Consider the following 25,606-nt stretch of genomic DNA (forward strand, 5'->3'; position numbering starts at 1 on the left):
CACTTGAAGCCGCAAAGACATACCTACACTGTATGGTCTTCTCTCACATTGAATATTGCCTTCTAAACTGGTCATTTACTGGGGCCACAGCCATGAAACCCATAGAACAACTCTACAACAGAGCATTGAAGGTATATGACAGGAAACAGTACTCATACCACCACTGTAAAATCCTGGATAAGCATCAAATTTTTAATTTTGAAAACCTCAGACGTTATAAAAGTTCCTGCTTTGTATATAAATGCCTGCACAGATTAGCCCCTCCCCCTCTCAAGGAGTTTATCCACGAGAAAAGGAACACTGGATTAGCCACTAGATCAAACACCAGAGGGGATTGTGAGGTCCATTTTAGAAAGACCGCCTTCAGCAAAAATTGTCTATCGATAAAGGGAAGTGGAACATGGAACAGCCTTCCGGTCCCCTTAAGGGAATGTCCCACCCTGTCCACCTTTAAGGGCCAACTCAGGAAATGGCTGTTCACCTTGACAGCATACCTTTCTTGAAAAAGCGTTGTTTATTGATATAAACAGAAGCCTCAGCCCCGATGTTATCAGATTGTATTTTCATTGCTATCGTCTCTGCTGTTATTCAGTCCAATGGTGGTCAGGCCTGGTCGTTAGCCTGAACCATCCTCGTGTTAGCCGAAGCTAATGATGATGTGTCATTTCCCCCCCCCCCCCTCTACGTGATGAGAGGAGAGAGTCTCTTCTGGTTTCTTCCCTCTTAGTCTCAGTCAGATTTTAGTCTGGACCTACCCGGAACCACTGTTCGATTTATAGATCTTCGTCATAGCAACGACGGCCCGCCCCCCTTCTGGTTGTCATGTGACGCGCTGTCCTTTAAGGATGTCACCTCCCTCGCCCTGTGCTGCTATCAGCTTGTTGATGTACTGGGGAATTCAAAACATTCTGTTCTGCTCAGTGTGGTGCTCACACTAATACCCTGCTCGCTCTTCCACCACCGTCAGCCTGCACATTTCGACCTCCCTGATGCTCTCATCTCCCCCCAATCTATACATCACATACATTGAAAAACACCCAAAAACACCTGTTTCCTTCAAAAGGTACCATACCTTTATACACATCCACAAAGGTACCATACCTTTATACACATCCACAAAGGTACCATACATTTATACACATCCACAAAGGTACCATACATTTATACAGAGAGAGAGAGAGAGAGAGAGAAACGGGGAGAGAGGGATAAACCAGGAGATAGAGAGACAGGGAGAGAGAGACAGAGGGAGAGAGAGGGAGAAACAGAGGGGGAGAAAGAGAAACAGAGGGAGAGAGAAACAGGGAGAGAGAGACAGGGAGAGAGAGACATGGAAAGAGAGAGACAGACAGAGGGAGAGAGAGAAACAGGGAGAGATGGAGAAACCAGGAGATAGAGAGACAGGGAGAGAGAGACAGGCAGAGGGAGAGAGAGAGGAACAGAGGGAGAGAGAGACATATGGAGAGAGAGAGAAACAGGGAGAGAGAGAAACAGGGAGAGAGAGAGAGACAGACAGAGGGAGAGAGATACACAGGGAGATATAGAGAAACAGAGGGGGAGAGAGAGACAGACAGAGGGAGAGAGAAACAGAGGGGTAGAGAGACAGACAGTGGGAGAGAGAGAAACAGGGAGAGAGAGAAACAGGGAGAGAGAGACAGGGGGAGATATAGAAATAGGGGGAGGGAGAGAAACAGGGAGAGAGAGACAGGGAGATAGAGAGAAACACAGAGAGAGAGACAGGGGAGAGAGAGAAATGGGGAGAGAGAGAGACAGGGAGAGAGAGAGAGAGAGAGAGAGAGAGAGAGAGAGAGAGAGAGAGAGAGAGAGAGAGAGAGAGAGAGAGAGAGAGAGAGAGAGAGAGAGAGAGAGAGAAACAGAGGGGGAGAGAGAGACAGACAGAGGGATAGAGAGAACAGACAGAGAGAGACAGGGGTAGAGAAACAGAGGGAGAAAGAGATAAGAGGGAGGGGAGAGAGAGACAGACAGAAGGAGAGAGAGAAACAGGGAGAGGGAGAGACAGACAGAGGGAGGGAGAAACGTAGGGAGAGAGTTTCCCATGTCAAAGTTGAATTGAACATTTTAGAGAGAGAAAGAGAGAGAAAGAGAGAGAGAGAGGAACAGAGGGGGGGAGAGAGAGAGAGACAGGGTGAGAGGGAGGGAGAGAGAGAGACAGACAGAAGGAGAGAGAGAAACAGGGAGAGGGAGAGGCAGAGAGATACAGACAGAGGGAGAGGGAGAAACAGAGAGAGAGAGAGACAGAGGGAGAGAGATAGACAAAAGGAGGGAGAAAGACAGAGGGAGAGAGAAACGTAGGGAGAGAGAGTTTCCCATGTCAATAAAGCCCCTTTGAATAGAAGATTTTAGAGAGAGAGAGAGAGAGAGAGAGAGAGAGAGAGAGAGAGAGAGAGAGAGAGAGAGAGAGAGAGAGAGAGAGAGAGAGAGAGAGAGAGAGAGAGAGAGAGAGAGAGAGAGAGAGATACAATAACATAACATTGCTTCTCTGTAACACCATATCATACAGCTGGCTTAGATGAATAGTATTATTTGCAACTTTTGTATTGTCTTTCCAAATGGACCAAGATGAAGGTTGAGTATCAACACCTTGACAGCCTCCAGGCCTCTGGGAAGGAATCTCTCAATCAGTCACTTTTGGATTTGTCACTCTTCACTGTAATATTCAGGACAAATAAACTCACATACCTATAGTTGTTTTCTTTCGTATAATGATGATAATATTTGGTCAGGTTAAAAAAAAAGTACAGGGAGCAGACTTAACTGTATATCACTGGTAAAATAGTTTTTGTTTTAGCAAGCTAGGGCTGACGGATGGGTGGAGTTTACAGTGGGGAGCTGTTTTTGAGCATCCAGTAACTTTCCATAGAAAAGTATAGTAAATTAACTTTCATATTATTCCCTGTGATTGTCTAAACGTCCTCATACATCCTTTCCAAATACCTGATCAAGGTCTTTATTTAGACAGGGGGAAGTGGAAAGGATGGCTGACCCTCCTAATAATTAAGTATCCATCCCATCAACCCCCCCCCTTTCTCTCTTCAAGCCTCCCTGTCAGGCCTCCTCCAGCTCAGGATAACACACAGACCTTGTTGTGAGCAGGTTCAGGTAGGAAGTATCTTTTACCAAACGTACACACCCATTCATTATTATGGGGGTGTACTTTGGTAGAAAATAGTTCCTACATGATACTGCTCACAACAAGGTCTTTGGGTGAACTGCCCCTTTAAAGGGATAGTTGTGATTCTTCTAACCCTAGACCTATTCGCTATTTACCAATGATGTTGTGGACCGTCCTTCCTCAGCACAACCCATGCTGTTCCTCATACTAGCTCTGGCTACTGTACTGTAGTTAGACACACACCAATTAAAAGTCAATGGGGTCAAGCTGACTGAAGACTATGGGAATATACTCCACAGAGCACCCAAAGCAGATCTCAGTCGTCTCCAATCAGCTTGTACAGACGGGAGCTTGACCCCATTGACTTTTAATTGGTTTGTGGCTAACTATCTGGAGTACGAGGAACAGCGTGGTATCCATCCCTCTATCAACCCCCCCTCCCTCTCTCTCTCTTCAAGGCTCCCTGTCAGGCCTCCTCCACCTCCGTGAGATGGATCTGTCTGACAACAGCCTACACTTCATCCAGTATGGGGTTCTAGAAGACCTCTACTTCCTGTCCCAGCTGAGGTTAGGAGGAAACCCCTGGGTGTGTGACTACAGGTGGGTTCCTATTGGTTCAGCAGGTTTAAAGGTACCTAGATATACTTCCTGTCCCAGCTGAGGTTAGGGGGAAACCCCTGGGTGTGTGACTACAGGTGGGTTCCTATTGGTTCAGCAGGTTTAAAGGTACCTAGATATACTTCCTGTCCCAGCTGAGGTTAGGGGGAAACCCCTGGGTGTGTGACTACAGGTGGGTTGCTATTGGCTCAGGAGGTAACAGGAAACATCTCCATAGGCACCAATACTACTCCACCAATATTACAAAACTACACCAATATTACTCTAACTGATACTATACTATATATACCATACTATTAGGAATGTCTGACCACTAAGTGTCAGGGGATATCAAGGGCTTACGCACAGTCGGTCGTGAAGCTACCATCTGACATTCGGGGCAGGAGCGACAATAATCCTCCACCTCTCTTTGCACCCCCGGCCAGGAAAATCTGGCCTTGATTCGGTCTAGGGTCTTCTTGACCCCCAAGTGAGCCCCTAGCAAGTGTGAGTGGGCTAGGCATAGCACCGTACTTATATCTGGATCGGGGAACCAACAACAACTCTAGAATCGACTCTCCTTTTTTCACCACCTGATACAACAATGTTTTCTTGATAGCAAAATGTGGAAACATTAATTCTCCTACCCCATCCATCTTCTTTCAAGTAGCAGCAGCGATGAGGAACTACAATCTCACACTGCTCGGAATAAACAAGACAGGATGGACACAGTCCGGACAGAAACGACTGGCCTCAGGAGAGTTACTGCTGTACTCCGGACACGAACGTGAACGTTCTACAACGTTCTACAACGTTCTACAACAGACTGCAGTCCATGATAGAAAAGCACCCAGAGAGAGACATCACAATCCTGATGGGAGACCTTAATGCCAAGATCGGAAGTGACAACAGGGGGTACAAAGATATAATGGGAAGACACGGATTGGGGGCCATGAATGAAAATGGGGAGAGGCTGGCGGACCTGTGCGCTATGAACAACTTGGTCATTGGCGGCAGTGTTTTCCCCCATAAGAACATCCACAAGGCCACTTGGATATCGCCAGACCACATAACCGAGAACCAGATTGACCACGTCTGTATCAGCAAGAAATTCAGGAGGTCCATGCAGGATATAAGAGTAAAGAGAGGAGCAGATGTGGCTTCAGACCACCACCTCATCGTAGCCAGCCTGAAGCTGAAGCTGAGAAAGCACTGGATGTCGGCACATACAACACGACACAGGTACAACACAGCTTTCTTGAGAGACGCCAGTAAGCTGGAAGAGTTCAGAGTAACACTCAGCAACAAGTTCCAAGTTTTACAGGAGCTGTTGGAAGAGGACGAGTGCACCCTGGAGAACAGTTGGAAGGGGATAAAAGAGACAGTAACGTCTACCTGCCAGGAAGTTCTTGGCCCCAAGAAGCACCAGCACAAAGAGTGGATCTCAGGGGACAGTCTGCGAAAGATCCAAGAGAGGAGGGAGAAGAAGGCGGCAGTGAACAACAGCCGGACAAGAGCAGAGAAGGCCAAGGCACAAGAAAGGTATGCAGAAGGAAACAAGCTAGTAAAGAAGAGCATCAGAGCAGACAAGCGAAGGTATATGGACGACCTGGCAACAGAGGCAGAGCAAGCAGCAAGAGAGGGGAATCTGAGAGAATTGTACAACATCACCAAGAAGCTGGCAGGAAAGTACAGCAAACCAGAACGACCTGTGAAGGACAAAGAGGGAAGACCGATAACAATGGGAGAGGAGCAACAGAAGAACAGATGGATGGACCAGCACCACAAAACCCACCAGACATCGCACAGGATGACACAGACCTACCCATAGCCTGCAACGCACCAACCAGGGAAGAAATTAGGAAGGCTATCAAGCAGCTGAGGAACAGAAAAGGCTGCAAGACCAGACAACATCCCAGCGGAGGCACTGAAATCAGATATAGAAACCACGGTGAAGATGCTCCACCCACTCTTCATGAAGATATGGGAGGAAGAAGACGTGCCAGGAGATTGGATACCTCATCAAGATCCCAAAGAAAGGCGACCTTAGCAATTGCGCAAATGACAGAGGGATCACACTGCTATCAGTGCCAGGGAAAGTTTTTAACAGAGTCATCTTGAACAGGATGAAGGACCTCATCAATGCACAACTCCGCGATGAGCAAGCTGGTTTCCGCAAGGACCGATCCTGCACAGACCAGATTGCAGTGCTGCGCATCATCGTGGAGCAGTCGATAGAGTGGAACTCACCCCTGTACATAAACTTTGTGGACTATGAGAAAGCCTTTGACAGCCTAGACAGAGAGACCCTCTGGAAGCTTCTCCGACATTACGGGGTGCCGACCAAGATTGTTTCCATCATCAGGAACTCCTATGAGGGACTGACATGCAAGGTGGTCCACGAAGGGCAGCTCACAGAGGCATTCCAAATGAGGTCCGGGCTCAGACAAGGTTGTCTGCTCTCGCCCTTCCTTTTCCTGCTGGCCATTGACTGGATAATGAAGACCTCCACAGCACAGAGAAGGTACGGGATTCAGTGGACACCTTGAACGCAACTGGACGACTTGGACTATGCTGACGAATTGGCACTACTGTCGCACACCCAACAACAGATGCAGGAGAATACCAACAACGTGGCATCCACTTCCACGCAAGTGGGACTCAACATCCACAAAGGCAAGATCCTCAAGACCAATGCAGCAAACAACACCAACGCAATCATGCTGGATGGCGAGGCTTTGGAAGAAGTTGAAGCCTTTACCTACCTTGGCAGTGTTATTGACAAGCAGGGCGGCACAGATGCTGATGTCAGAGCACGAATAAGGAAAGCACGTACAGCATTCGTGCAATTACGGAATATCTGGAGCTCCAAAGAACTGACTTCCAACACCAAAGTCAGATTCTTTAACACCAACATCAAGGCAGTCCTACTATACAGAGCAGAGACGTGGAGAACTACAGCTGCAACCATCAGGAAAGTGCAGGTCTTCATTAACAACTGCCTGCGGAAGATCATCCACATCCGATGGCCAGACACCATCAGCAACTGCGAACTCTGGCAGAGAACAAACCAGCTGCCCGCAGAAGAAGAAATTAAGAAACGCAGATGGCGCTGGATAGGCCACACCCTGCGAAAGCCTGCAACATCACCAGACACGCCCTAACATGGAACCCACAGGGCAAGCGGAGAAGGGGCCGCCCAAGAAACACCTGGCGCAGAGACCTGGAGGCAGACACCAAGACCATGAAGATGACCTGGAACCAACTGGAGAGAACAGCTCAAGACAGAGATGCTTGGAGATCACTTGTTGATGGCCTATGCCCCAGAAGGGGTAGCAGGCATAAGTAAGTAAGTAATCCATCTTCTTACCGTCGACCATGGCTACCTAACATAGTGCTGGGGCCAGGTTCTCATCCTCCAGCTGGGCGGTGCCGAATCGTCCCGTCAGTTGTGGTGGTAAGGGTGGGGTGTCATCATTCGGGTTGCCGGGGAACAGATCTCCCCAGACAGGTTCGTCCTCGTCATGGAGGGATGAATCCTCTCCTCCGCTGTCGACCGGTGGACCGTTGTACTCTGCTGGGCCGTTGTCCTCTGCTGGGCCGGCGGTGGGATCCCCCTCGTCTGTGTCCTTGCTGACAGGGCTGGACTCTTCCTCTGGTAGGGGGTCGGTAGACGCCTGGGGGTCCACCTTGTGTAACCCGCACATCCGGGTCCTCTGGTCGGCGTGGTGGTGGACACTGTTCTGGGGGGGACAGCGTCATTCGGCCGCCAGACTCTCCCACAGCGAACAATGCACAGTCGGTTCCGATTAATACTTCTACTGGGAGGTTGTCTACTACCTCCACAGTCGTCGTACATTTTCCCTGGGTGGAGGTTAGTTCGATGGTGGCGGTCGGATATTGTCTATTCTCCCCATGTACACATGTGACTCCCACTGTTTTTCCCAGGATGGGCCCATCCACCAACTCCGGTTTTACTAGTGTCACCGTGCTACCTGAGTCTAACAGTGCAGTCATGTCATGGTTATTAGCTCTTACTGGTGTGAGAGTGGACACGTTTGTGTCCTCCGCCAACAGGCGGTCGCAAGTTCACACGGTCGGGACAGGTGTGGTTCAGCTGCAGAGGGCATCGATAGGTCATTTTTATATGGACAGTCTCTGGAAATATGGCCCTCCTCGCCACAATTGAAACACCTTCTTCTGTCATTATACATTACAGGTTGTCTGAAGAGGGATGCAGGGTTGAGGTAGCGGGGTGGCGTCTCTACTTTCCGTAGCTGCATTTCTGCAGACCCCTCTCTGATTGGTTGAGCCCATTTCTGCAGACCCCTCTCTGATTGGTTGAGCAAAGCCCCTCTCTGATCGCTATAGTTTCCCAACAGGAGTAAAGTCTGGAACGCACCACAGCTTGTCACAAGCAGTAGAGATATGTCGTAGCAATCCGAAGTGACATTGACCACCAGACTCTTTCTCTTAAGGCATTAACTGGGTTAATTAATATAAATGTTATATTGTAACTGTCTAGTTACACATTGGTTCCGAAACATGTATGTTCCAGGCTGCAATTAAAACTTTGAATCTGAGAGTGCTGGACCGGCTTCCTGCTTTCTTCTAACTGTCTAGTTAGGCATTAACTGTGTTAATCTAAATGTTACATTGTAACTGTCTAGTTAAGGCATTAACTGGGTTAATCTAAATGTTAGGTATTGTCACACCAGGATCAGTTGGTATGATGAAACACATGTTATTATATGTTGATTGAAATGTTGTGTCTTACTAATAATAACTAATTCCTTGGTCAATAGAAGTCTCTGTGATACTTTCTGAATATGATTTGGGAACATCAAATGGGCAGGGTTATAATAGAAGAAAGACAGTGTAAACAATATAATTAACTCTGAATATAATAATGAGGAAAAAGAAACAGGATACACAACAAGGTGCATGAGATGAGGTTATATGTAGAACATGGTACAGTTACAGTAAGTGGGGAGTGCGTCATGGTACAGTTACAGTAAGTGGGGAGTGTAAACACTAGACAGTGATTCAAACCCCCTCAATGTACAGTTTCTGACAGCTGGGCTGTGTTGAACTTGTCACGTGAAATAACGTTATGTGCATAACGTTATGAATAAACCGCGAAATAACATAACGTTATGTTACAATGTACAGTTTCTGACAGCTGGCTGTGTTGTGAAATGTGCATAACGTTATGAATAAACCGCGAAGTCACGCGAAATAACGTTATACGCAAATCTGGTAGTACATTTCTTTTTATCTTCTTGATATGATAACATTACGTCCGCCTTTTGCTCAACCAATCAGAGAGGGGTCTGCAGAAATGGGCTCAACCAATCAGAGAGGGGTCTGCAGAAATGCAGCTACGGAAAGTAGAGACGCAGCGGGGTGATTCGTGTCTCTTACCCGTCTCCGTCGCCGGCTGGGGGGTCCGGTTTTCGTGCTGCTAGTCCTCCGGTATAGCGATTCCGCTGCTTGATACACCTCCATTCCCTCTACGACCTCGTCCAAACATGTGGGCTTTGTTTGGCTGATGATTTTACGTGCGTCGGCAGGTAGGGCACGTAAATATCTGTCCATTGCCATTCGTTCGATTGGTGAAATGTTCCGGGGCTCTGCTAATAGCCAGCTGTTTGCTAGCCATAACAAATCATGTTGTTGTTCTCTGGGGGACAAGTTCCCGTCATATGCACAATCGTGATACCGCTGGGATCGAGTGAGAAATGTAATTCCCAAACGACGAAGTATTTCTTTTTTCAGAAACTCATACGTTTTATCCCCCAGCGGGGCGGTGTCATGATACGCCGTCTGGGCTAGTCCGGATAAGAATGGTGCTAACAAACTAACCCACTGTTCTGTTGGCCAGTTCTCTCGTTCAGCGGTCCGTTCAAACGCCGACAAATAACTCTCAATGTTGTCTACTTTGACCCTTTGAACCTCCCTTACTTAGGGTACACCTCTCCTCTACACAGGGGCAGGTTCCCTCTTCTAGGCGAAGGTCTCCTCTCATAGATAGAGGTCCCCTCTTCCAGGGCGCAGTTCTAGGCAAGGTCCCTTTCCACCCTTAGGCCTTACCATCCAGACTGCTCTGGACCGACAGACCTTAGCTGTCTGCTTCCCGGCATTTTCTTTTAAAAAACACAGATCACAGAAACACTACTTGCCTACTAACTCATTCGGTTTCAGCTTATAGTGGCCTGACTGTACATTGAGCCGAACGCGGCGGCCATCATCATAGTCTTACTGCCATATGCGATCCAACTGGCCGGTGATGCAGTTGATAGTGATCCCAGAACCCGTAGTGGTTGTTGGCCACCCAGTTAGGAACCGACGGTCTGATCCCCACCCCACTTTGCTTTGGGTATGGAAACTTTGACCGTTTTCACCAGCCTTGCCTGTAGCAGAGGTGCCTTTGCCCCCTCTGCTAGGTGTGGACTGTCGCCCACATACCACGTGTTGCCCACACTTACGTGCAACACACACCCGACTAGATGGAGCCACAGTGACATGTTAATTCATATCTCATCAGACACGGGGACCTTCGGTATCTTCCCAGCACTATATGACATTTTTAACGTGCCTTCGGAACTTTGCGGTCCCACTGCCGCCTGTTAGCGACTAAGGTTCAGGGGGCCTAATCCCCTCCCTAATCGCTATTCAGTTTGACCAAAAAACATCTGGGGTTAATATTGTTCATCTGCCTCTCCTCTCTGTGGGTCTCTGCACGGTGGAATGAATCGAGCGCTTCCTGTCTCCATTTCTATGCCGTTTCCCGAGATTCACTCAGAACCGCGTCATGGCGTGCCTGAGCGTCTTGCATCGCTTCCTTATGTCGCTTCTGATTTACCCGTTGCTGGGTCTCGCTGTACCGAGCCCACTCCTGGAACAATGCCGTAACATCGACTGGATTCGCCATTGCTCCTGTGTTTTTGTTTGAAAAATGCTTGTTTTTAAACCAAAACTGCTCGCATCCTCCATCAAATGTGACGAGCCTGGTGGTATTCAGACTTGTCACAGTTCAAAAACAAACAAATTCAAATGTCCACACAAGTGCAATATCAATCAATAAGAATATTTATTGAATACAGTAGAATATAGTTCGATGGGCAAATAGAATGGTCGTAATACAGTCCGATGTCCAAAACACAAAACAGGCTCTCGTACAGAAAAAGGATTGTTCAATACTCAGAGTAGTCATCCGGTCCAGGGTCAGTACACAAGGGGGTTTCTCAGCCAGTCTAGGTTCCAGTAAACAATGAACACCTTCTTGCCTTCACCTCTCCTCTCACTACCTCTCACCTCGCAAAACTCTGTACACAATCAATCTCTCTCTCTCAATACAACAACTCCTACCTCACCTCCTCTCAACTCAACTCTCTCTGTCCTAGTGTATTTGTAGTGTGTGTGTCTGGCGTGTGTGCGTGTGGGATGTACTAATCAGCTACCTAATTGCTTCTACTCCTGCCGTGGCAGTAGTACCTCTTTTCCTTCACATATCCATGAGACGGGGGTGATATCTGCCACAATATATTCATATTAAAATTCTTTATTGCCTATATTTATTGTAACATATAATATAACCAATGGGGCATACAGACCCTCATCTGCACCTTTGTTTGCACTGTTTACTGTCTCATATTTTTATGTCCAGAGTTAATTCTATTGTTTACACTGTTTATCTTTTCTCATATTTTTATATTCAGATCAAATTGTATTGCCTATATTTATATCTTTCTCCTATTACCCTGCCCATACCTGTACCTCCCCTCCCCCTGCTGTTATGACGCTTGAATTTTGAGTTATGTTGTGTTATGTTATCTTATGTTATCTTATCCTATCTTACATTATTTTATCTTACAGTATCTTATCTTATCTTAGAATATCTTATCTTATCTTACAGTATTTTATCTTATCTTATCTTACAGTATCTTATCTTATAGTATCTTATCTTACAGTATCTTATAGTATCTTATCTTACAGTATCTTATCTTATTATCTTATCTTACAGTATCTTATCTTATCCTATCTTATTTTACAGTATCTTATCTTATCCTATCTTGTCTTATCTTACAGTATCTTATCTTACCCTATCTTATCTTACAGTATCTTATCTTATCTTAACACTTTCGCGGCCACTGGGATCCGTCTAATCTCACTTTATAAGGCCAGCTTATCATAACAACCTTTCATTGTGCGTGAGGCTGTTTGTAGAGCTAAATCTATACTTTATATTATTGCTATCTGTCCATTGTCATTGTCAATTGACACTATAAACCGTCCCTTCAATATGCCTTAAATAAAGAATTTCTTCATCAATACGTTCCCATTTTATAGCATTGTGAATATGAACTATATACCGCAATGTTCTGGGGTATTTCCTGGAAGGCGAGATACAGGGCGCTAAGCTAATAACGTTAAATCGAATGGCGTTTCGGCTATACACAAGCTAGAGCTAAAACTCAAAATGCATATTATCGGTATCATGGTTCACCATGAATGCATGAAAGGGGGGGGGGATGTAGTTTCCGATGATTGATTACCAATAATGGAATTAGCCTCATTAGCCTCATTCGCTGATCGGCTGGTCGGCTATCAAAGCAAGGCCCGATCGGGCTGTAATTTACGTGAAAAAGCTCTTACCGTGGGCCGGTTGGATCCCAAACAGGATTTCCCAGTTATCGATCGCCATCTGGTAGATCGATATGTCCATTGGCTGATGCTATATTCCTTTACTGCATACTGAATTCAGCGTAAAGTATTCCATGCTACATGCTACAGGCATAGCTTCAGGCTAACAAAAAAGTCCACCCATGATGAAAAAAATAAAAACACCAGTCTGTAACAGGGAACACTGCATTATCGAGACAGCGCCCCTACGAGGATCTGGCCGGTAATGCACTTTTCCGAATCCCAAGAGTAGGGTAAATCTGCAGTGCCGCTCGGTGACATTGAGTAGGATATTACAATGGAATAAAAGCCAAAACAACCTTACCACGTATATATACGTTGTTGGCCACGAATGTGTTAAACAAACCTTCACTGAACATAACAACCAAACCCTTGCTCCGCAGCATCCACTACATGGTGTACTGGCTGCACCTGCACCCGGGAGTGACCCACAGCGGCCTGTCCTGCCGCTCCCCTCCCGAGTACCTGGGCGAGAGCGTGAAAGAGTATGTGCACTCGTACAACCGAGAGTGTCCCAAGGTGAGTAACAGGCAGCGTGGCCAGACGGACCAGAGCGAGACAGACCCCCAGCTGTGGAACACGGCCATGGAGGTGCAGCGCGAACTGGAGGAGGAGCTGGAGCCCAGCCACCAGAGGACTTCCCAGAAATACCAGATCATCAGGCTGTCCTGATCGGAACATTTGAGAACTGACCTTAAAAAACTGTTTGTCTTCCTTTCCCTTTTGAAGAGGCGGCCGGTATGTATCCGATTGGAGAAACGTACTTTTTCAAACGGCGCTGCTTTGTCACTATATATACTGTCTTTTTTGGCCATATGAAAATATACAGTATGTGATTTAAATAACTTACGTATGATTCGTTTTTAAGTTGTTGTTGTTGTTGTTGTTAGTAAACACAATCATCTTTATAGGTACATTTGACTATTCTATATATATATACAGTATATGTGTCAAATATAGATTTTATTTTTGTATAGTATCTGCAGATAATTCTTAGTTGATATTTGAACCTGCTTGTAGAGCCAGAACCAAAAAGGTTATGCCTTTTTATTTCTTTTTTACAACATCAAATGCAAAACTCTTCGGTTTCCAAACTGCACATGCATCTTTTGAGTTGAAATCCTGACACGTCCTCTGAGATGTGAAACAGACATGTTATTTAGTGGCGTCTGCCCGATTATCATGCTCTGCTGCAGTGAGCTGGGTCAGGATCTTTGGCGTGTAATGCCCTTGCATACCTGGTTAGATTATTGTATTCCGCTATCTTTCTGTGGGAGAGATTCTGGAGAGATTCTGGATGAAAACACGTGACTAGGCGGAGGTAACCATAGATATATATATAACTAGATGGTGCAAGGGGGAGTTTCCAGCATAGTTCACCGGCTGCCATCTTGTCACAGGCAGCACGCCCACTCATAACATAAATGTCTATGGTGCATGTACTATTGAAATAACCATAGCTTGCTAAATTCTTAACTGATTTATAAACGGTTTGGTTTATTACAAACGTTATTAACGTGGCTATGATTCAGGATGCTTGGACATGTTGAAATTATTTTCATATGAAAGTCCATTATAAGTATGCAGTATGACTACATCTCTTACGTTTATAACAAACCAAACCGTTTGAAAATCGGTTGAAAACTTAGCAAGCTATGGTTATTTCAATAGTACATGCACCATAAACATTCATGTTATGAGTGGGTGTGCTGCCTGTGGCAAGATGGCCACCATGTGGCAACGCCGGTCTCCATTGGCCAGCAGTGCGGGTGAGTCATCTAGCCTTTATATATGTCTATGGCGGTAACCAGGACGCCTATTCTTTATTCCCAGCGGAAGAGTGCTGCCGAGTGCTTCCGCGTTTTCCCTGATTGGCTGCGACACGCCCCGCGGCAGCGCGGCAGCCGCAGAGCGGAGCGGCAGAGCTTGTGGCATTATGTAGCCGTAATCCCCAATGTTTTTCATTTGACGCTTAGCTCAACTGGTATGCCGCCGTGCTGTGGAGCCTGCTGTGCGGTTGGTCACAAGTTCGAATCGCTTCAATTTTTATTTGTTTTATTTTTTACGTTTATCATCTCTCGCTATAAACGTGCATTCTTCCGCTGGTTAAGTTTAGGCATTCTTTCGGAGTTGGTTAAGGTTAGGGAGGGTTAAGGTTAGGCATTCTTTCGGAGTTGGTTAAGGTTAGGGAGGGTTAAGGTTAGGCATTCTTTCGGAGTTGGTTAAGGTTAGGGTTAAGTTAAGGTTAGGCATTATTTCGGAGTTGGTTAAGGTTAGGGTTAAGTTAAGGTTAGGGAGGGTTAAGGTTTGGCATTATTTCGGAGTTGGTTAAGGTTAGGGTTTGTCACAGAGAATGCCTGTCTGTCTTTCTTGACGTGGAGGATGCAGCCTATTTCCGCACTGCCGCTCTCTCGCGCTGCCGCGATCACATGGGCGTCGCAGCCAATCAGGGAAAACGCGGAAGCACGCGACGCACTCTTCCGCTGGGAATAAGCTACACGCAACCAGGACAGGTCGTTGGACGTCACGCAGCCTCGTCCAGAATGTCCCTGGAGAGTCTTGTGTGACAAAATTGCGGGTGCATTCCAGGAATGGCATCATTGTTTGCTGAATGGTGACCGCAGGTTAAATTATGTTAATCAAAAGCAGCTCCACCGTCCCCTTGGCCCCTTATTGGGAGTTCACACATGTGCTCATAATTTGATTATTATGAAAGAACGTCAAAGGTTACATTCCAATACAAGATATACACCATTTAATACTATATCTCATAATGATGTGTATACATACATGATTGTAAAAGGGTCTATTTGAATGTCAATTTACAATGTACCTATTGGGATATGGGATATAAATCTTTAAGTGATCTTTCTCTGTTTCTCTACTTGCATAGTTTGCAGAGCATGTATCTGTTTGCTCTTTTCTGTATTTGGGAAATTACCTGAAACCATCAGTATCACCCTGATGCAGATAGACCCACATATTTAGTTCTCCAAGCAAGTTTAAATAAATGCTAGGATTTAATTAAATGCCAATTGACTGAAGTCTGATCTGAGGACAGCATGTGTGCAGATAATGGGTGGAGATAACTTTTAAGGACTTTTACTCAATTAGTGTAGCTACTGTATGTACATGTTTAAGGTACTTGTATTTGAGTATTCCCCATTAAACCAATTTTACATTTGACCTAATTTCAAATATCCAACTTCTTTATTCCAATCACATTTAACCAAGACTTGCATTCATTCCCCTTTAGGAACAAGATTTTACATACAAATGTATTCATACAAACTATACAATACGTGAGCATTATGGACCAGCAATAACTTCATCTTCATTTATAGAGGCAAATGCCTTGAAGATGGGAGCACTTCCGAGACTCTATGAACCGCGACAGGGTAACAGGCAGCACGACAGAATACGGAAATAGAGTAATGAACCCACAAGGATGACAGGAGGGAGCACACATAAATACACACACTGATTGGATGAGGGACACCTGGGAGGAACACAGACAGACTACAGTGACACTAAATACAAGACAGGACTGATAACAAATACACACACACACTGGAGACATAACACTAGACCAGACAAGGGAACACATCAGGTAACAGGTACACAGGGATGGACAACATGAGAGTACACTATAATGACTAAAGACAGATTGACAATAGCACGAATGGATAAACACAAGCAGAGGCAGTAGCGGCAGTAGTCCAGTAGGTGGGGGTATAGGACTGAGCAAAAGTCTCTGGATGGACAGGAGGGGGAGGGGGAGTGCAGGGGCAGGCAGATTGTAACATAGGGTTCCAAAAATCAGAACTATCCCTTTAAGTACATTTCATATGAAACATTTTGAACGGAGGGCAACACTCACTGACGCACGTGAAGCTCGGCCACTGCAGGGAGCTGCATCCACGCATGTTGAGGTGGATGACAAACGTCCGGTACGTGCCCAGGACCCGCTGCACGGTGCTGTCCGTCACCCAGCGCTTCTCCGCGGATAAGTTGATCTGTGAACATTCAGGGAGAATAACAGTTCAAGTAAGTTGATCTGCGAACATTCAGGGAGAATAACAGTTCAAGTGAGGCTTTCCTTTTGTAAATATATGATTAAATTGACTGTAATTCAAAACACAGAGTGTCGCTGCTTGTTTCTGACCCGACTCCACAGCGAGCCCGTCTGAGAGATGGCCCTCCATGTGCAGCACACCTCGGTGCAGTTCAGCAGCTCTTGCAGATCTAAATACTGGAAGATCTGAAGGAAAACACACACCATGCACAAACAAACACATTACGAGCCAGATCAAAATGTTTGTGCTAACGCCATGTGTCTCGCGGCTGAAATGTGATGTTTAGACACGGTTGTCAAAAGTGAAGTGCAAATGTAACAGTAAAGTGCAATAGTAATATACAATGTACAGGTGATTAAACTAGGTATAAAATATACAAACGAGTACTACTGAGTAATAGTGCTAATCAGATGTATGTACAGTAGTCCAGTACAGAGTTGTAGTATTAATATGTACAGTGATACAGGTATTAAGACGCTATTATTGGAAGTCATACTGGCCAGCAGCGTAACTAACTAGTAAGAGTAGGTAGTAGGTACTTTGTATTTCTGTATTTATTTATTAACACAGTTAAACAAAAGTAAAAAAAATACATAATAAGTAATAACCATATTGTGAAGGAGAAGTTAGAAGCCTAGAGGCTTATCGAGAACTTCCCCTGTTTTGTAAAATCAAACATACAATAATACAAAAATATACATGTTATAAAATACCAGAATACATTCAAAAGATACGTGTTAAATAATACAAACATACATACACACAGTACATACATGCATACTGTATACTGCGTACATTGCTGTCAATCTATTAAAATATTTAACTCGATTAATCGCATGATTGTCCATAGTTAACTCGCGATTAATTGCAAATTAATCGCATTTTTTTTTATACCTTAAACAGATCTTTTTCAAGTTCCAAGTTTTAATACTCTTTTAATACTCTTATATATATATATATATATATATATATATATATATATATATATATATATATATATATATATATATATAAAAAAAAAAACGAGAAAAAACCCCCTAACTAACCTTACTGTCATGCACTTGTCCTAATAAACTAACCTATACACTGTAACACGCAACACTTTGATGAACATTGTTACTCAGCTGATAGAGTTGTACCCTTCCTGATGACTTGTCGTACAGAACTTGTAAGTCGCTTTGGATAAAAGCGTCAGCTAAATGACTAAATGTAAATGTAAAATGTAAACATGCGAGTCAACAAATGCTTTCTTTATGCAGCCATTTAACACAAAAGGATGACCCTCATGCATTGCAAATGTGCATCAAATTCAAAACAGAGTGATGCACAAAATAACTTAAAAGAAAAGAATAATTTTAAACAATGAATAAAGTGTGCATGAAATAATAGGGGAAAGAAAACGTTAGGAACTTGTTACATTCACCCACACAAGAGCTGAGTAATCACCCCCCCCTCTCTCTCTCTCACACACACACTCTCCCAGGTCTCTTTCTCTCTTGCCCCTTCCTCATCTCTTTCACCCCCCTCTCTCTCTATATATCACACATACACACACACACACACACACACACACACACACACACACACACACACACACACACACACACACACACACACACACACACACACACACACACACACACACACACACACACACACACTTCAGAAACAAACATAGTATCAATGAGAGCCTCAATAATACACCTGAGTGAAGTCTAGTAAAAAAATATATATATATATATTTAAAAGAAATTCTTAAAAGTTAATCGTGAGTTAACAGCCTTAAATAATACATAACCACCCACCCACCTGCCTACAAACCTACCCACCCACATAACCAAATGCATACCTACATGTATGACCTATTTATATCTACTACTTTTAGATATGAGCATTTTTTTGTAGTTTGCTTAAAAAATAAGCATAGATGGAGATTTCCTCAGTATAGGATCAGCTGCATTCCAAAGATTGGACCTTCTATACCTCACTGAGAACTGCCTAAGTGAAGTACCACAATAAGGTATATGCAGGTCCCTGGACTGACGTGTAACATATGAATGAACATCTGAATTAAAAGAAAAAAAACGATTAATGCATTGTACACAAATATACATATCTGTAAAGAATTAACCTCAGACAGTCAGAATGTTTAGTTTCTTGAAAAGAGGAGCAGATGGTTCAAATCGATCTAAGAGGGTTGCCAGTCTAACAAATCTTTTTTGAAGTAAAATCATTTTTTGAAGATGAGATGAATGAGTGCTAGCCCATATTATGTTACAATAAGATATGCAAGGAAAGATCAGACTATAATACAGGATTAAAAAACAACTTCTATTTATCAATGACCAGCAGAAGAACATTTTAGTTCATCAATTAAGTCACTTATTTCTTGAGTGTCTGGGGGCTCAAAAGAAGAAAAAGGAAGAAAATATCTTGAGATGAAATCAAGTGGAGCCTTGGAATTCTTGTGCGTGAGAGAACAGAGGCTTATTTTTTTCCCTCATTAATAAGTGTTTGTAGGTTTGATTTCTAACTATTAGAATATTGAACCAGTGGTTCCATAGTTTCCATCTGTGGGGTTTAAAATAACATTGTGCCATCTTGGTAGGGGAGTTACTTCAACCGTCAGTTTGAGCGCCTTGTTTGTTTTAGCAAATGTACAATGTTATGGCACCGTGTTGCACTTCTTGCCAGACAGTGATTGTTCTGCTATTTTTTATCGAACGCCTCCCTGAATATAACTTCACTGTGACTATGTTTGGAGAAGGACAAACGGCTCTTTGTGCGAAGGAGGGGTTGTAAGGCTGGCAGAGGCCGATCTTCTCTGCCCAGGAACCAGTTCTTAAGGGACGTCCACTCATCTGAAGTGAAGGGCTAAGAGGGGCAGGGCGAGGGTCAATCACATGTTGGGTTGTGATGTCACTTCCTCACTTCACTTTTGGCTTAGGAGATGTATAAAGGGGTGCTCTTACAGTGTCAAACATATTTTAGCACACATCTCTCAACATATGTTCATGAACCACTGATGTCAGTCACATTGTTCTGGGCTTTTTTATCTGTCTCTGCATCCTTCCTAAGCTTCCTCTCACTCTTCCTATGCTTCCTATCATCCTTCCTAAGCTTCCTCTCACTCTTCTTTATATATGTATATGTAGATAGTATCTATGTAAAAAGGATTATATGCAGGTATGTACAAACAGATGTGGATATATTTATCTCCATATATATTAACTTATGTTGAGATGTGTGCTAAAAGCATACAAATGATGTTAGGAAGCAGAGGAAGGATGTTAGGAAGCATGTTTGGAAGCATAGGAAGGATGTTACTAGGAAGCATATAGGAAGAGTGATAGGAAGCTTAGGAAGGATGATAGGAAGCATAGGAAGAGTGAGAGGAAGCATAGGAAGGATGCAGAGACAGATAAAAAAGCCCAGAACAATGTGACTGACATCAGTGGTTCATGAACATATGTTGAGAGATGTGTGCTAAAATATGTTTGACACTGTAAGAGCACCCCTTTATACATCTCCTAAGCCAAAAGTGAAGTGAGGAAGTGACATCACAACCCAACATGTGATTGACCCTCGCCCTGCCCCTCTTAGCCCTTCACTTCAGATGAGTGGACGTCCCTTAAGAACTGGTTCCTGGGCAGAGAAGATCGGCCTCTGCCAGCCTTACAACCCCTCCTTCGCACAAAGAGCCTTTTGTCCTTCTCCAAACATAGTCACAGTGAAGTTATATTCAGGGAGGCGTTTGATTAAAAATAGCAGAACAATCACTGTCTGGCAAGAAGTGCAACACGGTGCCATAACATTGTACATTTGCTAAAACAAACAAGGCGCTCAAACTGATGGTTGAAGTAACTCCCCTACCAAGATGGCACAACGTTATTTTAAACCCCACAGATGGAAACTATGGAACCACTGGTTCAATATTCTACTAATAGTTAGAAATCAAACCTACAAACACTTATTAATGAGGGGAAACAATAAGCCTCTGTTCTCTCACGCACAAGAACTCCAAGGCTCTAAAACAAACACTCTGTGACAGATTATTGAGTGAGTCATTCTGTAAATACAGGCCCAGACATGGAAATAGTAACAGGCCCATGATACACCATAACAGGCTGTGACTGACTTTAATCAAGTGACCTCAAAGGCTTCGTTCACACTGCAAGCCTTTAGTGCTCAATTCTGACTTATTGCTCAGATCCGATTTTTTTGTTTGGCTGTTCACATTATTTATTTATTTTTAAAGTGGCCAATATCAGATTCCAGTGTGAACCGGTCACACTCCTGAACTAACCTGCATGTGCAAATGAACAATAACGAATATGAATGTGAATGTAAACATGGAGGACACCATTTATGGTTTCATTCATGAATTGATCTGCAGTGGAGTTAATTTGCCAGCTAATTTGTGAGCAGTTAATAAGGACAAGGAGGAGGTGAAAGAGAGCCGTTTCTTCTTTCAATATGCTTTCAAACACAGAGCGGTTATGATGAAACGTCCCCTCATGTTTTTCTTGTACAGAAGTATTACCCCAAATACCTCACTGGCTCTCCACTAACCACCTCCATCCCAGCTGTCTTCCATGTTTGTATTTACTCCCGCCAGCGCAGAACTGTGATGAATGTCAATCTAGACTAGTGACGTAAAAGTCACATGAATTCTGATATTTTTACAGTTGTGAAAAAAAATAGATCTGAGTCACATACAAGCAAAAAAAATCATATTTTTACCTTTTGCTTGCAGTGTGAACGTAGCCAAATAAACGGGGTGCATATTCACGCTGAGGTCCACTTAAGTGTTATGCAACAAATATTTATGACCTCACCACTATTACTTCCTGGAAGGCTGGGGAACATCAGTCGACCTAAAGCCTGGGCCATGTGTGTGTGAGTGAGAGAACTAATGGAGTCTAGTGAAGACAACTCAGGAAGACTAAGTGAGAAGAAGTGGATGCTGTGGTTCTATTGAGAAGTACGTAGTAAGAGAGAATACCTTCAGTAGGAGCTTGCTAGGGAGCTCTGAGTCCCTTGTATCTTTCTTCAGTGTGATGCTTCTGGGAGGTGAAGACACGCACGCACATGCACACACACACACACACACACACACACACACACACACACACACACACACACACACACACTAACAAAGGTTATCCAATAACCCTAGTTATATGATTGGCGTAGCTTTTCTGCTTCGCCTATGGGATGTCCTTGTGCGCCTATTGCGCGTCAACTGAAACTTCTCACATGCACCTTCCATCTGCCCGACCACGCCCACCTCTGGCCAGTACTTAGCCCAGGTGTGGTGATCAACTCCCCCTTCCGAGTCTGAATTTCAATGAAACACAGCCAAGGGTCCTCAGGGCTGCGTGTAAAGCAGAAAAGCTACACCAATCATATAACTAGGGTTATCGGATAACCTTCGTTATATTTCATTGGCTACGCTTTTCTGCTTTGCCTATGGGACAAAGGGCGAAGCAGGGCGCGTAGCCCCGACAAATGCACCCCCTGAGGTCCCCTTCACGACCATCAGAAAAACATGGGGTGGGGTCCCGGCCGCGTGTAGCCTTTTTACAACGCATCCGCGTTTCCGGCGCTCTGATTGGCCAGGTCATGTGACATGTGCGCCCAATAGCGTGTTTGCCCATTTCCGCGTCGAAAAGCCTGCAAACTACCTGGCGTTCTATCGCCATGCTCTAAGACAAACTCTAACCTTAACCAACTTCGAAATTAGTGCCTAAGCTTAACCGGCGAAAGAACTTGCCGTCACGCTCTAAGACAAACTCTAACCTTAACCAACTTCGAAGAGTGCCTAAGCTTAACCAGTGTAGAAACTTGCCGTCCCACGATTGGCGCTCATGTAACATGACCTGGCCAATCAGAGCGCAAAACGGGAACCCGGAAACGGCGATGCGTTGTAAAAAGGCTTCAAGCGTCCCGGCCCCCTCGCCCCTCCTAACAACTCCTAAGGACTCCGACCATGCGTAGTGGGGCGCAGTTACCCCAAAAACGCACAAGGTGAGTAGATCATGTGGAAAACTGCTGTCTACCTCACCATGCACCCTGCCAGCCGCCCAGCAGTGGGATGCAGAAGGGGTTGCAGCTCCAAGGGCCGCACCTCTTCTTTTCAGAGGCGGGGCCCCCGGCCACGGCCGCGAGACAGAACCCCCCCAAAGGTTCCGATGAGGACCAAGGCCCTCTCCCGGATGTATGACAGCATCCTACCCCCCCCCCCCCCCCCAGGGCCACTGCGCTACCTATCGAGCCGAGCACCAAGAGAGGGAGTGCGCACGTGCTTGACCGACGAGTCACAGAGGGTGCCACGGGGGCCAGCTGTCCGAAACAGCTCCGCCGTGGCCCACCCCCCGGGTGGACCCCCCTGTGACGGCAAGCCTGCCCCACCCATTCCCACACCGGAAGCTCCGAGACAGCCGCCAGTGAGCCTCCTGGAATGTTGGGGCCTACAGGTGACCAGTACAGCAGAACATGGCTGACACCTGGTGGACACTAGGTTAAGACCGACCCCGCCCGGCGCGGCCAGGATGAGTCCTGTGTCCCCTAACGCAGCTGCCCCCGTAAAAACAGACAGGGGGTGTGCGTTTCGGCCGTAAGTCACAGGGGCGCTAGAGGGACTGACCGCCCGAGAGCAGCATTCCACTGGCCCACCCACTGGTGGGGGCCCCCCCCCTGTGACCACAGGCCTGCCCCGTTACCCTCTCTTGGGGGTCCCTGGCTGCGTCTAACCAGACGAGCCCTCTCACAGAGCCCCCCAGGGGTTACAGGGACCTACAGGCTGACCAATACCTTAGTAAGAGCAGAGCTCGATTGTCCGCCTGGAAAGAGGGAAACCTATTTTAAAAAAACTCTTCCCCATCTGTACGCATAGAAAACGCTGTTTCATGTCGTTCCGACAGATCAGGGGGCGTGCCCGGTTCCCAACGGCAGTGTTGACAAACACCCGGAACCCGGCAGCACTGACTTCCAACTACCAACAGGTCAGGCTGTAGGGGGGCAGAAATAGGCCCACTACCCCCCACCGTATTGGCCCGGCACCCCACGTTCAAGGGGAGTCTGCGAAGTCCGCCACGTGAGATGTAACACAACCCAGTGGCCGAGGTCCCACACCAATGATTGACCAACCAATTGAAAATTACTTTTCCATTCTTAACTTAACAGATTGGAGAACGGGTACCACACTGTTAACACTTTCGATGCCGGCCGTGTTTTCCTTTTTACCCCCTTGAATGCCACCACCCACTTCAATGTTAGCGTTAAAAACGCATAATCTATGTTTTAAATTATGGCTATGTGTCTAATCTGCCCGTCGCTTATCAATGACTTGTTTGCAGTCAACATTGTCGAAACGGATTGTTTTTTAATCGGTTCATATCCTTTTTATAGAATTTCGAAAAGCTATCGTTCTCTCGAAAATTTGGGGAAAATAGAAAGATTCCCCCATAAACGGCATTTATTGGAATATTCTCGAATACACTAGACACGTTGTCATTTGTCGGCCTAAAATTTTATGAATAGTTTTCAAATAAACGCTAGATTATCGATAGTATATGTGTACTTATGCACGCTATAGAAGCGAGCTGAGAAATCAAATCTCTCATTTCCTCAACATCACACACACACACACACACATACACACATACGGCATACGCTGTTATCTCAGTGAATACAGCTCTGATTATCCTAAAACTGGTAACATAGACTCCTTACCTTAGATCAGATGTTCTCCAAAAAGATTATTCCAATTCCTGATCGCCATTCCAAATATCGATCCTTTCCAACTCGCGATCACTTCCCTCATCATCAGATCCCTCGCCAGCATAATGGAGCCAGTTGGCTCCCCCCACACAGATCACCCAGTATAATCGAATGGCCTGCAGTTACACAGGGATAGACGATAGGGGGCGGTATTTTCCCATCTGAGCTCCTAGAGCAGGGCTATTCAACTAAATTGTTCAGGGGCCACATTGTCAGAAACCCAAGGGGCCAGGGGCCGGACTGCCACGGTGCCTCCCCGTGCTATGAATATATGTACACTTGACACAACACGCAACCACATTTTCACAACTTTTATTTAACTACATTGCAAAAGTAGTATACTTTAAAAAAAAAAGTGCTTCATTTATGTGCCACATCTGCAACATCTCCTGCAAAAAGTGCTTCATTTATGACTGTGCAACAACTGCAACATCTCCTCTTCAACATTTCAATATAAAAATAAAATAAAAAACAAACAAGTGCATGATGTGCATCTGAACATTCTAACATCAACACTTGAACAAAAAACACATTTATAGTGCAGCTGAGCTTATGAAAAAGTGCTTCATGTCTGTGCAACAACAGCAAATCACAGCATCTTATTAGCACTTATTGTCCACTCTTAACTCTCAAACATCAGGGGGGGGTGGGGGGCAGACAGGCCTAGCCTACATACACACATCTAATGAGAGAGATTGCACTTCTTTGACTGGGCAATGGCAGAGAAAGTGGGTGCATAGGAAGTGAGGGCTACCCGCAAACAGTGATGCAAATGCTCATTTGTCAAGGAGGCACGGTTGCTTGTTTTAATGGCATTCATGTGAGAGAAACTGGATTCACAGGTGTATGTTGAGCCAAACATTGTTAGCACAGATATTGCCAGCGTTTTTATTTTGGGGAATGTGTTGACATGAATACACTTTATCCAAAATGTTGTGGTGGATTCATTCTCAAGTGCCTGCTTCAGAGCAGATGATGCTTGCATGTCAATTATTTCAAGTTGCAGGAGACCTTCATCAATGTGAAGTGATGCAAGGAACTCTTGTCCTTTTGTGGAAATAGCAGCTACATTGGCAAATGGGTTGCTCCAGGGTTTCCGTTCCACGAGGTGAGGAACGTAGCGATGTCCCTCCCCAGTTTAACATACAAGTGACACCTGAGTTACACTTGCCACCATGTTCAAAAAACGCCAGGCTCTGTCATGCCAAAAGAGAAACATCCCCTTAGAGAGTTTTCTCTTCCCAGACAGTATCATATCACAATATGTATGAACAGACTCAGGCGGTTAAAACCCTGCTGAGTCGAGAGACAT

General features: G+C 45.1%; 2 protein-coding genes across 3 annotated transcripts in view; one reads left to right on the forward strand and one right to left on the reverse strand.

The window, feature by feature from the left end:
- The window catches only part of LOC311245145 (leucine-rich repeat-containing protein 17-like), a 50,265-nt gene extending 34,646 nt beyond the window's left edge, over positions 1-15,619 (forward strand). For both annotated transcript variants that reach the window (XM_084334943.1, XM_084334942.1), the window contains exons 6-7: positions 3,589-3,730; positions 12,817-15,619. In XM_084334943.1, the coding sequence (XP_084191069.1) occupies positions 3,589-3,730; positions 12,817-13,105 (431 nt within the window). In that variant the 3' untranslated portion in view covers positions 13,106-15,619. The remainder of the gene's footprint in view (positions 1-3,588; positions 3,731-12,816) is intronic.
- The window catches only part of fbxl13 (F-box and leucine-rich repeat protein 13), a gene marked incomplete at both ends in the record, with an annotated part of 115,009 nt that overhangs the window by 66,087 nt on the left and 23,316 nt on the right, over positions 1-25,606 (reverse strand). Inside the window, 2 exons of the mRNA XM_084335247.1 lie at positions 16,314-16,449; positions 16,599-16,694. Coding sequence (XP_084191373.1) covers positions 16,314-16,449; positions 16,599-16,694 — 232 coding nt within the window. The remainder of the gene's footprint in view (positions 1-16,313; positions 16,450-16,598; positions 16,695-25,606) is intronic.

This window comes from Notolepis coatsorum (genome assembly GCF_963971535.1).
Source record: "Notolepis coatsorum genome assembly, chromosome: 18".
Classification (NCBI taxonomy): Eukaryota; Metazoa; Chordata; class Actinopteri; order Aulopiformes; family Paralepididae; genus Notolepis; species Notolepis coatsorum.